The sequence below is a fragment of the Gasterosteus aculeatus genome, chromosome 17 (assembly GCF_964276395.1).
Source record: "Gasterosteus aculeatus chromosome 17, fGasAcu3.hap1.1, whole genome shotgun sequence".
Classification (NCBI taxonomy): Eukaryota; Metazoa; Chordata; class Actinopteri; order Perciformes; family Gasterosteidae; genus Gasterosteus; species Gasterosteus aculeatus.
The window spans coordinates 1128012-1143282 of NC_135705.1; the positions used below are offsets into that span (position 1 = coordinate 1128012).

The window sequence follows — 15271 nt, forward strand, 5'->3', positions numbered from 1 at the left end:
ATATTTTAATTTCTCAGGTTTGACATTTATTCATGTTGCCATTATTTTTAATTTAATGGCAACTTCTATTCATGTTGTGTACTTTAATAAAAATAATAATACTGTTACACATACTAATAATGCATTGAAAAATTGTGCGTGTGTGTGAGTAATATTTGAGGACATTAGGTGGAGACATTCCTCCATGTTCACGAGTAGTTTACAAAGTGCAGTAAATATCATCATAATATTCATGATTATCATTTCTACCACATGATGAATATGTTGAGTTCTACGTGTCCGTTAGTTATAAATATAATAAACAGTTTAATCTGGTTTATTTGTACTAAAACTTATGATTTACATATCAACATGTGCTGAACACCTAAATTAGAGCTGTTTAAGTAACATAGTTTAAATTAAAGTAAAGTGTTGATTAAACAAGAAAAAGATCTACAAAGAAACAAATCACTTTTTATGAGTCTTGATTAATTAAATAATAATGTTTTTGAAGCTGCTGCGGTCAACTGAAACTTTTTCTCCTTGCTTTGTCTTTCTCGTTGACCCATTTATTCACACACACACACACACACACACACACACACACACACACTCTCTAGGTCATGTGCTGCTCTGCTTCCATCGATCTGGAGGAAAGGAAACGGGAGAACGCTCCACTATAAATACGCTCGCTGCCCTTCTGCCGTCCTCCTCCGTCCTCGTCCTCCATCTTTCTGTCCCCTCAGGTGAAGCTATTTCTGTATCCACCTATGAACTGCTCTGAGCCTCGTGAGAGCAGGTGACACACAAACACACACACACACACACACACATTCTTTGACCCAACACGTTCGACTTGACATGTTTTGACATAAAACGTAAGACGACTTTTGATTATTTTCGATGAGATTTTTCGATCCCAAATGATCTTTCTGACTCCGCCGCAAAGAACCGCACACGCAGCAGCTCGTCAGTGTGAATAATTTAATGCAGTTACATTGTCAATACATGTGCGCTGTCACTCACGGGGAGGAAGCAGCTCCTCTTCCCGACCTCAATTGGTAAACAGGAAACAACAATAAAAGGTTTGGCGTAATATTCTTCTGTAAACCTGCACAATAAACACAGTGTTCACTCAAACACATGCTGTGGATACAAGTACCTCTATCTGCTCATATAGTGAGGAACACACACACACACACACACACACGTCAGTAAAGACCCCACAACTAGAAACAAACCACATCGCCCATCAGTACTCCCAGTGACAGAGCCCTTCAGAATAAAAGCTTGCATCATGTCACGTTTTGTACAGTTGGTCAATCGTTCCTCCATCACTGGATATTTACTCGCTTCAATTTACTGTCAATCTGGATAAAAATGAAAATAAACGCTAAAAAGTGATCGCAGTTCATTCAAAACTCAACGCAATGAAAAGAAGATGATCACTTTCTCTAGAATAAAGGTTAAAGGGGGAACGATAAATACGATGAGACTATTTAAAAGATAAAATTCACAAAGTGAACTGAGTAGTATATAATTACTTAATATATAATGAGCCTATTTCCAAGTTAAATGCTGAATAAAAAAGGTAATGGTGACAAATTCATGATTTGATTTCAGTACCGTTTGAGAAGCTGATTTGAAAAGATTTCATCATAAAAGTGAAATAAAGATTTCTTCTTTGTATCTAAAGTAAACAAACACATTATTCATGTTAGAGATGAACGGCTGAGACTGAACAGGAGTCACACCTTTGAAATCACTTCTTGTAATAATTAATTACTTAATAACCATTAGAGTGAATAACTATTTTCCCCAAACACACACTGCAGCTTCCCAACGCGTCTCTCTGATCGTCCAATGAGCACGAGGCTGCACGTGTCTCTGCAGAGGTGAAGGCGAGATAGAACACACACCTTCCATCCTGTAGGAGCTCTGTGTGCCTGTGTGTGTCTGTGTGCCTGTGTGTGTCTGTGTGTGTCTGTGTGCGTCTGTGTGTGTCTGTGTGCTTGTACTGACAGGTAGAGGTGAAATGTTGTGATAATATGACAACTACGTCTCACACTGAAGGACGCTGGCGTCCTCCATCGAGGACTTTATTTCTCATATTGAGGGTTGACTTGGTTTAGTGTGTGTGTGTGTGTGTGTGTGTGTGTGTGTGTGTGTGTGTGTGTCGTGTTCCCTTGCTAATTAAAGACACAGCAGCAGTAGAAGCTGTATTTAAAGTTCTACACTAAATGTCACGTCCTCAGGTGGAATCTATGTAAATGAAGCAAAGCTGACCAAGACCTTAACTTCCTGTGTGCGTGCGTGCGTGTGTGTGTGTGCGTGCGTGTGTGTGTCTGTGTGCGTCTGTGTGCGTCTTGCATGTTGAATCTCGGACAAATGGTTTAGACGCTGAACTGAAACACCTTTAACGGTTAATGAAATGTTCCTGAAGAGACGCTTCCTCATTCATCATTGACCTTCTCCTCCCTCCCAATGCATGCTGGGATCTCAAGCTCCGTCCACAGGTGCACAGGATAAGTTAGATATTTGCTATATTAATATAAATGCGTACCTGGATTTTATTTAATAAATCTGCGCTCACCGAAACCTGAAGGGATCTAAAGAGGAGGATTCAACCTTTAACGTAAAGAGTTCCAATGATCCCTTTTTAAAAATTGTGTCATTTCAAATGTGTCCACTTGTTTTTCAGATACAAACATCAACTATTATATGTGATGTTTCATCTCCTTCACGTCCCGTCGGATGTTTTAATCTTCCTGTTCTCAGGTCGTCACTCAGACAGAAGGAAGAATCCTCGTTGCTTTGCGACGTCCCTCTCAGACCACGACACAGACGGGCGCCCAGAATCCCCCGAAACAAAACAGTTATTCATTTATTTCATCGTTTCCACACAAAAAACAAAAAAAAACCTACAAAAGCAATCCTGCACAAACAGTTCAGACCTCTGTGAGAAATCTTTGGGTTCACCGGTGAGTGAGAGGCTCTTGGACACATCGGCCCTTCACACAGCTAGCGTGTGCGTGTGCGTGTGCGTGTGCGTGCGTGCTAGGAGGCGGCCGGCTTGCTGTAGTCCTCCACCCCGGTGATGGTGGCTTTGCAGAAGAAACAGTCCTTGTTGTTCATCAGGTGCTGGTTGATACAGGCTCTACACGGGGGGAGACAACATGAGCGCAGGTCAAAGGTCAGAGCAGCATTATTCCCCCTCGGAGAATCTGAAGCTCACTTTCAGTGCAGGTCAAGTGCATTGTGGGCAAGATTCATTCTTTACCTGCAGGTTAGCTTAGCTTGTAGCGACCAGTTTTCAAAAGACCACGTTTCTTTATTGGTCTTTTTTTTTTTTACTCATTTTAACTAGTTTTAAAATCTTAACAAAAATGAACTAAGGACCTTTACTTCAACTCAACTAAGTGGAGATCCATTGGTTTTCTTTGTGAAGTATTGTGTTATCGGTGTCGTACTCATGAAACATCGTGTTTGTTTAATCTCCTTTAGGATGAAACTGTCCGACGGCTTCAGATTCTATGCGAGCTTCTCCTTCGCTCCTCGGAGGGAACGGGATGAAGAGGCGAAGACGAGGGAGGCGAGGCGGCGCTGACGGATCGGGTCGGAGAGGAGTTACCAACGAGCCCGGGCGCTTGAGTGACACATTGATCCATGCGCCGGTGAGCCGGCGTGCCAGCTAAGCTAAATCAAGCGCACCTCCAGCAGAACATGAAATATGCATCGAGGTTTGAATCGAACCCGAAGCCTTCAGCCACAATCAGCAGTCACCAAACAGCTGACTCACATCTGCACACACGGTGTGTAGATGTGAGTAGAGGAGTTGTGTGTTTGTACGTGTGTGTGTTCTCTGTTTCAAGCACTTTGGAGGAACAAACAGCTTTAAAGACAACGGAAAGATCACAGTTTGTGCGTGTGTGTGTGTGTGTGTCTGCGTATGTGTGTGTGTGTGTGTGTGTGTGTGTGTCTGCGTATGTGTGTGTGTGTGTGCGCTGTTTGGATCGATGAGGCCTTCAGGAGAACGAGTGAGATGAAGATACAGCCGCTGCACATCGACCTCAGCGGAGACATTTATAACAGAATCAATTAGCTTCCTAAACGACGTCGTGTGATTAAGTGTTTCTCGATGAATCATTTTTCCGTCAATAACCGCGGACGAGTTCGCTGAAACAGACGATTTAAAGGATACGTTTAACGTTTTAAAGTTGGCCGACTGTTTGTTGAATGGTGGAGTTTAACCTTTAAGCTTCTAATCTACATTATGATCGACTGCTCAGATTAATAATTTAATCTGAATGTGGGATTGAATAAACGGCAAATAAAATCACAGAAAGATACAAAATAAGCATTAATAATTAAGCCACCAGCATGAACTATTGTGTTTTAATAAAGGACACATCCACTTTCTCTTTTCATGGATCACACGTGAACGTCCGACATCGTGACTCCTGCAATAGAAACCGGTTTCCTCCAGATTTGTGTTTATTTGTGAGCAGGCAGGTGGAGACGAGTTGAGCGTGTGCGTGTGCGTGCGTGCATGTGTGTGCGTGCGTGTGCGCGTGCTGGGACTCACTTGCAGGACTTGTGGGAGCAGGGCTTGAAGACGGCGGAGATGGAGTGAGCGTAGCAGATGGGGCAGAGGTCTTCTTCGCTGGTCGGCTACGAGGGAGAAAGGACGGGTCAGTTTGTCAGAACATCTGGGACACATCTGGGACACATCCAGGGTCATCCTCGATGTTTTTATTTAATTTAAGAATAAGGGAGGAGTTTAACACATCCGGTGAAATCCTCTTCTGCTCGTTCTCGCGTGTCAGCAGACACAACATGTAGGTTTTTTTAAATCTGTTTCCGGCCAATAGAAGTTTATTGTTCAAAAGAATATAGTTATTTTCCAGTGATAAGCAGCCTGACACCTTAACGGTATCTTTAGCCCCAGTGCATCATGGGTCGTCTGAGGTGACACCACAGGTGTCGATAGAGACGCCTTTGTGGAGAGAACCATCATCACCATCATCATCATCATCATCATCACACCGGCTCTCACAGCCTTTTTCTTCACTTCTTTCATCTGTTCCCTTCATATGTTTTCACTTCACAACCTTCTCAACGCCTCCTCACCTTCTCTCCTCAACCCCTCTTCCCCCTCTCCTTCAACCCTGCTCTCGCTCCTCCGTATCTCACCCTTCAACCCCCCTCATCCTCCTCCTTTGCTCCGACCCAACAGCTTCTCCTCCCCTCTCCTCCCGCCCCTCTCCTCCTCGCCTCCCGCCCCTCTCCATCTCCATATGGCGGCTGTAAACAATAGAGCGCTGCAGGCATAATGCATTTTTGTATTGTAAAATGTAAGGAACTCCACCAGGGTCACATGACCTCACGTAAAGGATATAAACTGAGCTATTTTACGTTGTGCGACAGACGAAGGGAACAGGAAGTCATTTCCATATTTTAGGACTCCTTCCCTGCATGTTTGCTATTTTTCCTTAGTGAATCTACTCCGTCCGTTGGGAAAAGCTTCTCTCCTTTCGTCCGCTCGCCGACAACTGTGATCTCCCGCCGATCGTTTTCACATCACCTCCAACGTTCTGCCTCTTCTGCTTCCTGTTCTCTAACATGTGACACGCTCGGTTTAACAGCATATTCATCGACACGTGGACATGAAAACATGGTGCTTTACACGGAGGAGGTGTAAAGGATATTAATGACGTGTTTAATTGGATTCGGATTAACGTGCAGAGGTTCAGGTCTGAAAAGGGCTTCAGAGGCTTTTTATACAGAACCTTCACGTATCTTTGACTGTCCTCGGTCTGTTGTACCAGCTCCCACCCACCTCTGCTCCTCAGCCTCTCCTTTGTACCTCCTCCATATAAAGCACCAGCTTTCCTTACGCTTCCCCCGTCACTCCTCAACACCCACAGCTCACTGAGAGCGACTGCAGAGCTGGAACATTTTGCAAGAATGAAAAGAGCTTAATTACTTTTAGATTACAGGTGAAACCAATGATTGAGCCCCGAGGAACGTTAACATCACTACAGCAACTCAAAACGGCCTCAGACAGACTCATTACAATAACAAAGAGACTCTTAGAGACTACAAAGAGACTACAAAGAGTCATAAAGACTACACAGAGACTACAAAGAGTCATAAAGACTACAAAGATACTCATTACAATAACAAAGAGACTCATGGAGACTACAAAGAGACTACAAAGAGTCATAAAGACTACAAAGATACTCATTACAACTAGAAAGAGACTCATGAAGACTACAAAGAGACTACAAAGAGTCATAAAGACTACAAAGATACTCATTACAATAACAAAGAGACTCATAGAGACTACAAAGAGTCCTAAAGACTTAAAGACTACAAAGAGACTCATTACAACCACAAAGAGACTCATAAAGACTGCAAAGGGACTACAAAGAGTCATAAAGACTATAAAGATAATCATTACAACTAGAAAGAGACTCATAAAGACTACAAAGAGTTATAAAGACTACAAAGAGACTCATAAAGACTTCAAAAGGACTACAAAGAGTCATAAAGACTACAAAGACAATCATTATAACTAGAAAGAGACTCATAAAGACTACAACAAGTTATAAAGACTACAAAGAGACTCATAAAGACTGCAAAGGGACTACAAAGAGTCATAAAGACTACAAAGAGACTCATAAAGACTACAAAGGTACTCATTACAACTAGAAAGAGACTCCTAAAGACTACAAATAGTTATAAAGACTACAAAGAGACTCATAAAGACTTCAAAGGGACTACAAAGAGTCATAAAGACTACAAAGATACTCATTACAACTAGAAAGAGACTCATAAAGACTACAAAGAGTTATAAAGACTACAAAGACTCAAAGACTACAAAGGTACTCATTATAACTAGAAAGAGACTCATAAAGACTACAAAGAGACTCATTATAACCACAAAGAGTCACGCTCATACACAGAGACCAAACAAATAAAAACACATAAAACTAAGAACACTATTCTGACTTTGTTCTGAAGATGATGAACTCAGTTTACTTCATTCGTGTAGATTTTTGTCCACAAACAAGGTGAGTCTGTGAGTCCTGTCAGTCTCCATCCTCCCCAACCTCCTCCTCCTGCACTTCCCTCTCTCTTTCTGCCTCATTTAAAGTTTAAGAGTTTTATTTTGTTATCCGCTGATCACCACCATGTGGTTTCTCTCAGCTCGGTACATAAATACTAATGATCAGCATTCATCTGAATTAAGTACATTAGGTCGTGTTCAACCTGTTTTATGATTTTTCTGTATTTTTCTGTTGGTTTCTAAAAAACAAAGCAAAATGTGTTAAGATCCAAAACTCCCAGAGTTCTAAGGGGGAGAGCCAGGGAGGGACAGAAAAGATGAGAGGCGGCTGGATGAGGATGACAAAAGAAAGAAAGAGAGAAAAGATGAGTGAAGGATGATGAAGAAAAGAGAGACTTAGACAGTAAGATGAGAGAGTGAAGGACGAAGAGGCAGATGAAAAATACAACAAAGATCTCTGAATTAATTTTGAGGCCAGTGAAGATGAAAGCACCAGGAGGTGGGGTTCACTCCAGCAGCAGCTTCATCAGAACGCACACAGCACACACAAAGAGAGGGAAGATGAAGTGAGGAACAATCCTCCTGAGGCAGGACTGTCATCTGGAGACACTGAAAGCACGACTGACCACGAAGAGACACAAAGCTTTCAGAGAGGAGGGTTGTAGCAGGTAGTCCCGGAGGTTGTGTTTCTGCCAGCAGCTTATCAGTGTGCAGAGAGAGTAGTGGAGGGAGAGGGCCTGAAAGTCAGGTGAGTAACAATCCCCCCCCCTGAGGAACAACCTTCATTGGGGAATCCTGAATGCATGGATTCACTAGAAAACAACCTAAAAGACTCTAAAACACCAAAATGCAGAGTGACCAAAAGGACTGGTAACAACCACAAAGAGACTTGTTACAACCACAAAGAGACCCGTTACAACCACAAAGAGACTCTTAACAACCACAAAGAGACTCTTAACAACCACAAAGAGACTCGTAAAAACCACAAAGAGACTCGTAACAACCACAAAGAGACTCATAACAACCACAAAGAGACTCGTTACAACCACAAAGAGACTCATAACAACCACAAAGAGACTCATAACAACCACATAGAGACTCGTAACAACCACAAAGAGACTCGTTACAACCACAAAGAGACTCATAACAACCACAAAGAGACTCGTTACAACCACAAAGAGACTCATAACAACCACAAAGAGACTCATAACAACCACAAAGAGACTCGTTACAACCACAAAGAGACTCGTTACAACCACATAGAGACTCGTAACAACCACAAAGAGACTCGTTACAACCACAAAGAGACTCATAACAACCACAAAGAGACTCATAACAACCACAAAGAGACTCGTTACAACCACAAAGCGACTCGTTACAACCACAAAGCGACTCGTTACAACCACAAAGCGACTCGTTACAACCACAAAGAGACTCATAACAACCACAAAGAGACTCCTGACAACCACACAGAGACTCGTTACAACCACAAAGAGACTCGTTACAACCACAAAGAGACTCATAACAACCACACAGAGACTCCTGACAACCACACAGACTCGTTACAACCACAAAGAGACTCCTGACAACCACAAAGAGACTCGTTACAACCACAAAGAGACTCATAACAACCACAAAGAGACTCGTTACAACCACAAAGCGACTCGTTACAACCACAAAGAGACTCATAACAACCACAAAGAGACTCCTGACAACCACACAGAGACTCGTTACAACCACAAAGAGACTCGTTACAACCACAAAGAGACTCATAACAACCACACAGAGACTCCTGACAACCACACAGACTCGTTACAACCACAAAGAGACTCCTGACAACCACAAAGAGACTCGTTACAACCACAAAGAGACTCATAACAACCACAAAGAGACTCCTGACAACCACACAGAGACTCGTTACAACCACAAAGAGACTCGTTACAACCACAAAGAGACTTGTTACAACCACAAAGAGACTCGTTACAACCACAAAGAGACTCATAACAATCACACAGAGACTCCTGACAACCACACAGACTCGTTACAACCACAAAGAGACTCCTGACAACCACAAAGAGACTCGTTACAACCACAAAGAGACTCATAACAACCACAAAGAGACTCCTGACAACCACACAGAGACTCGTTACAACCACAAAGAGACTCGTTACAACCACAAAGAGACTTGTTACAACCACAAAGAGACTTGTTACAACCACAAAGAGACTCGTTACAATGACAAAGACTCATTACAATGACAAAGAGACTCATCACAACCACAAAGAGACTTATAACAACCACAAATAGACTTGTTACCACCACAAAGAAACTCGTTACAATGACAAAGAGACTCATAACAACCACAAAGAGACTCATAACAACCACAAAGAAACTCATAAACAACCACAGAGACTTGTTACAACCACAAAGAGACTCATAACAACCACACAGAGACTCCTGACAACCACACAGACTCGTTACAACCACAAAGAGACTCCTGACAACCACAAAGAGACTCGTTACAACCACAAAGAGACTCATAACAACCACAAAGAGACTCCTGACAACCACACAGAGACTCGTTACAACCACAAAGAGACTCGTTACAACCACAAAGAGACTTGTTACAACCACAAAGAGACTTGTTACAACCACAAAGAGACTCGTTACAATGACAAAGAGACTCATAACAACCACAAAGAGACTTATAACAACCACAAAGAGACTTGTTACCACCACAAAGAAACTCGTTACAATGACAAAGAGACTCATAACAACCACAAAGAGACTACTAACAACCACAAAGAAACTCATAAACAACCACAGAGACTTGTTACAACCACAAAGAGACTTGTTACCACCACAAAGAGACTCGTTACAATGACAAAGAGACTCATAACAACCACAAAGAGACTCATAACAACCACAAAGAGACTCATAACAACCACAAAGAGACTTGTTACCACCACAAAGAAACTCGTTAAAACCCCAAAGAGACTCATAACCACAAGAGACTCGTTACAACCACAAAGAGACTCATAACAACCACAAAGAGACTCATTTTATATTGATAAATGTGTGTGATATTGTCACAGTTAACATATTCGTTTAAGTGACCTTCAACATCCTGATTCTAATCAGTTCAACCTTGAGTGCAAGTGGACATATGGACCAGACTTTCTTTAAATATCACGTAGCAGACGTCTGTAGCCCTGCTGCATGGGAGCATAAAACACCACATCCACCCCACAGCTGTCAGAGGGAGCGGTGCATTGTGGGTTAAACAGTCAAAGGATTCTTATGCTCTGCTGTGGGAAGGAAAATGTGGACAGGGTGACATGATGGCTCTTTGTCAGAAACGTCAGAGCATCATCAAAACAGCAGTTCCTACAGAAGAGAACACAGATGCATGAAGAATGAACGTCTGCAGGAAGCTCACGACTTCTCCAGGCGGGCGGATACAGGCAGCCGGTGTGTACCTCTGTGTGTGTACCTCTGTGTGTGTGTGTGTGTGTGTGTGTGTGTGTGTGTGTGTGTGTGTTGCAGCTGTGGAGGCTGAGTCAGGAAGGTTTCTCCTGAATCCATGAGTGCTTTCTGTCCATTTGGTGCCGAATGGGCAGAAACTTGACAAAGGTCACTGCCGCAAAAAGGGGAGTATCACACAGCCCCCCCCCATCAGAAACCTCATCTCAGGTCATCTGTCCATCTACTATTCTGTGGATGTTCTTTCCACGTGTAGAGCAGAACATTTGTAAAAGAGGAGTGATGACGCTGATGAAGTGTGGACTGCCTCTGCCCACCTGCTTGTTGCTGTTCCCGTCATGTGGTCAGATTATTCCAGATCAGTCATAAAGGGTTCACTCTCTCTCAAGAGTTTGGATATTTGGATCGTGGTGATAAACGTAAGGATACTGCCTAGTTAGCTTAGCATAAAGACTAGAAATTATAATTTGCTGAGCAATAAAAGAAAATGTTTTGGTTTTCTTCAAAAGTCGCTGCAAAAAAAGTAATTATCTTTGGGATTATGATTTGTGACTTAATGAGCAAAGTTTTTTAGATTTAACTAAATCTCTCATTACACACACACACACACACACACACAAACGGACAGTGTAATCATGAAAGGTCACGCGGAGCGTCTCTCTTCGTCTCACGTCTCTTGTTTCGTGACATTTAGGAAACTAGATTCTCAGAGGGGGAGGCGCTTCAAGTGGGGACAGAAATCATAAAACAAAAAACTTTTTACTGACGTTTAACCACATTTCAAATGGGGAAAAGATGCAACGCATTCACACGTGGAAAGTATCTAAAGGAGATCTGTGACAGGAGAGAGAAGAGATCTATGTCTAAACATTCTACCAATACAACGAAATCTCTCTGACATTACAACCTTCCAGAAGGACATTTCTTCTTCCACTGGTCTCAATGACGGTATTTTGTCCTTGCGAATAATAAATGCTGAATACGCCCACAGACTACTTGTGTACTTGTGAAGTGTTTATTGGGTATAAAGCCCCTTCAGGTACGGAGTGAACAGAGCAACATGAAGATGGCCAAGAAGATCATCGCTATTCATGTGGGTCAAGACTCATCTCCCACAGGACAGAGCGACCCTCGAGAGGAGACCCGCCACTGTAAGTCTGACCCCCCTTAAGCCTCCCAGCGTCTTCATTAAAAGGTCACTTCCTGCTCTCCTGTTTTATTCTGAAACTTGCGTCCATATTTAGTGGAGAATGCCGACGCAGTGATCCGTATTAAGAAGGACTCAGACGAGGAGAGCCTCCAGATCCAAACCCCAGCAGGACAGGGGCCTCCAGAGCCAAACCCCAGCAGGCCCAGGGCCTCCAGAGCCAAACCCCAGCAGGCCCAAGGCCCCCAGAGCCAAACCCCAGCAGGCCCAGGGCCCCCGGAGCCAAACCCCAGCAGGCCCAGGGCCCCCAGAGCCAAACCCCAGCAGGCCCAAGGCCCCCAGAGCCAAACCCCAGCAGGCCAAGGGCCTCCAGAGCCAAACCCCAGCAGGCCCAGGGCCTCCAGACCATAACCCCAGCAGGCCCAGGGCCTCCAGAGCCACACCCCAGCAGGCCCAAGGCCTCCAGAGCCAAACCCCAGCAGGCCCAAGGTCTCCAGACCCTAACCCCAGCAGGCCAAGGGCCTCCAGAGCCAAACCCCAGCAGGCCCAGGGCCTCCAGATCCAAACCCCAGCAGGCCCAGGGCCTCCAGAGCCAAACCCCAGCAGGCCCAAGGCCCCCAGAGCCAAACCCCAGCAGGCCCAGGGCCCCCAGAGCCAAACCCCAGCAGGCCCAAGGTCTCCAGACCCTAACCCCAGCAGGCCCAGGGCCTCCAGACCATAACCCCAGCAGGCCCAGGGCCTCCAGAGCCAAACCCCAGCAGGCCCAAGGCCTCCAGAGCCAAACCCCAGCAGGCCCAAGGCCTCCAGAGCCAAACCCCAGCAGGCCCAAGGTCTCCAGACCCTAACCCCAGCAGGCCCAGGGCCCCCAGAGCCTGCAGAGTCTTGAAGGCATATTTATATATATTACACATTTCTATACGCATGACGTGGAGGAAATTGGATGAAACATAAAACTCGTCCACAAATGGAATAAAGAATATTTATGTTTAAACATTATTTATTCCAAAAGAGGCCAAACGCTCCGGCTGTTTACCTCAGAAAAGGCTCAGCAGATTTAACACAAAGGTCATGCAGACGGTGCTGCACATCACACACAGACAACCCCCCCATGCAGAGGAGACACCATGAGGGCTTTAACGTGGGGGTCTGGTTGCCCCGACACCCCGAGCTTCTGACTGAAGTAATCGAACGGTAGAGCGGCGTCCTCCGCTTGATGGATGCGTTGAGCGGAGCAGCTTGGCTTCGGGATCACTAACTCCTCCCCACACATCTCTGGTCCAGAGACGATGTACTTCAATGTTGTACGATGTGACTCATTTACAGGACTTCAGGGTCTCCTGGGTGTGACGGGGGGTCGGGGGGGGGGGGTTCAGCAGTGAGATCACCTCTCTGGGTGGATTATGAATTCTCGAGCTAATATTGTAGCTCACAGTAAGTGATGAGGTCCTCATTAGGTCCAAATAGAGGTTTGTGATGAGAAGTTCACTCCACACCGACCTGGTTGTTCAGCAGCTTGAAGGTCACGTGCCCCCTAAGCAGGGTTTGATTTTCAGTGATCCACAAAACGTATTTTAATTTAGACAATATTTATTTCCTTTTTCTGTTAAGTGAAAGACTTCATAACGAAAATGAAATGTGTTTAATATAAAATAGCTGATTAGATTCTATTCTTATTAAACTATCAAACTAAAACATGTTAACTCGTCTAGAAAACAGTGTTTCTTGGGATTTTCCTGCAGATGTGATAAGACAAAATAAGGATGACTGTGTTTTTGTAAGAACAGTCTCCATGAGTCCGATTATTCTTTCTATTGTGTACATTAAACCCGCAGCCGACCTTCAACCGCCCCTGAAGGACTAAATGGCTGCTGACTCACAGCTGAACGACGCCTATTAGTCGGGCTGGAGAACACTTTGCAATCCCGACTAAAGGGAGAGAAGCCAGAGGAGGGAGAGGGAGGAGAGAGCATCTCTGAAGGGAACCAGTAGTGGCTTTGTGGAAATGGACCTCGGCCTCTGGACTCACTGTTCTCTCCCCCTCTCTCCCCCTCTCTCCCCCTCACCATGAAGAGAAGCCGTCTGATGGGGTTTTCTAATAATAAAGTGGGGGAGGTTTTAATCTACTCTTTTTTTTTTAAGCGGGACGTAGCAAAAGAAAAGAAAAGAGGCTCATACGAGTTTTCTCTCCTTCCCTCATCAATAATACATCCCTTTCAGCCTCTCTGTGGTGGAGTCTAAAGGGGAGGATTGGGTTTCCACTGCGGAGGAGGAAATGGTTTTCTCCTGACCAGCTTCATCGTCTAATTGAACCATAGCCTGTATGTACACAGTGGACGTAGTCATGGTGACGTCAGCCATTGTTCACGGACATTAGGAAGCCTTGGCTTTTGCAATTTGTCATCTTGGATTACGGCAGTTTTCAGTTTTTTTCTGCAAAAGGTAAAATGACGTGACCATATTTGGACTGAGATGGATGTAGAAACTGCATACACGTCTCTGGTGGAGGCCTGTCAATCAGCGTGTAGCCCCGCCCTAAAGCGTCCCCTGCTTTATGGTCTGTTTGACTCTAAATGGACCATCAGTCACTAAATGAACATCATGCTGTATTGAAGAAGACTTGAAACTAGAAACTAGAGACCATAAACTCATGTTTACTGAGGGAATAAATCCAGAGAGAAGAAGGGTCATTTTCTCATAGACGTCTATGGGAGCAGAGGAGTCGCCCCCTGCTGGTCACCACCCAGAATGCAGCTTTAACACGAGGGTCACGTGACCCTGGGCCAATGGGCGGCAGCGGTTGTACTCACAGCGGTGCTGGCGGCAGCCTGCTTGGATTCTTCGGTGAGGAACGCCAACATCCGCTCCACCTTCTGCTTCTCCTCCTCGCTGATGTAGTCCGTGTCTGATGGAGGGGAAACACACCACCCACCTCGTCAACACGGAATACGCCACGTCGAAAAGCTCTGTGGTTATTGTTTAAGGAATCAGAATCAATTTACTGACGACTCTGAAAAGATACAAAACTCATCAGTCACATATTGTATGTGAAGATGGACAATGAACGTTGTGAGCTGGTGCCAGAGAGGAGAATGAACGTTTTCATGGTTTAAACGTGGTTTGTTTCGTAGTTTGTTTGGGTTTTATTCTTCAGCTGAAATCACACCGGAGAGCAGGGGAGAAGCACTCAGCCCGCGAGGTACCGGCGGTCAGAACAGGAAGTGGAAGGGCCACGATAAAGAGCCCACTTTGTGCCCTCGGGGGGGAAGGGGGGGGTACATTAACCACAGACTGTTAATAGGTGGGCGCAGTCGTTGTGACATCATCCAACAGTTTGTGAGTGACGAGAAAACTCAGGATTTATTTGCAACTGATGAACAGAAGTTACCATGTTTGAAAGGCGGAAGAGTACGGTGGAGACCTGTCAGTCAGCGTGTAGCCCCGCCCTCAAGCAGCCCCTGCTTTATGGTCCACATTAATTATCATTTACTAAATGAACATCATGCTGTATTGAAGAAGACCTTTGGGGTTTATGGTCTCATGGAAGAGGCCATAAACTCATGGTTACAATGTTTACTGAGGGAATAAATCAA

The 15271-nt window shown here is 44.6% G+C and overlaps 1 protein-coding gene across 5 annotated transcripts in view; it reads right to left on the bottom strand.

Annotated features, from left to right (window-relative positions):
• Window positions 1–949: 949 nt before the first annotated feature.
• Window positions 950–15271, bottom strand: part of rnf123 (ring finger protein 123) — a 53706-nt gene continuing 39384 nt past the window's right edge. For all 5 annotated transcript variants that reach the window (XM_078092659.1, XM_078092656.1, XM_078092660.1 and 2 more), the window contains 3 exons: window positions 14489–14583; window positions 4565–4650; window positions 950–3136 (listed from right to left, as the gene is read on the bottom strand). In XM_078092659.1, coding sequence (XP_077948785.1) covers window positions 3037–3136; window positions 4565–4650; window positions 14489–14583 — 281 coding nt within the window. In that variant the 3' untranslated portion in view covers window positions 950–3036. The remainder of the gene's footprint in view (window positions 3137–4564; window positions 4651–14488; window positions 14584–15271) is intronic.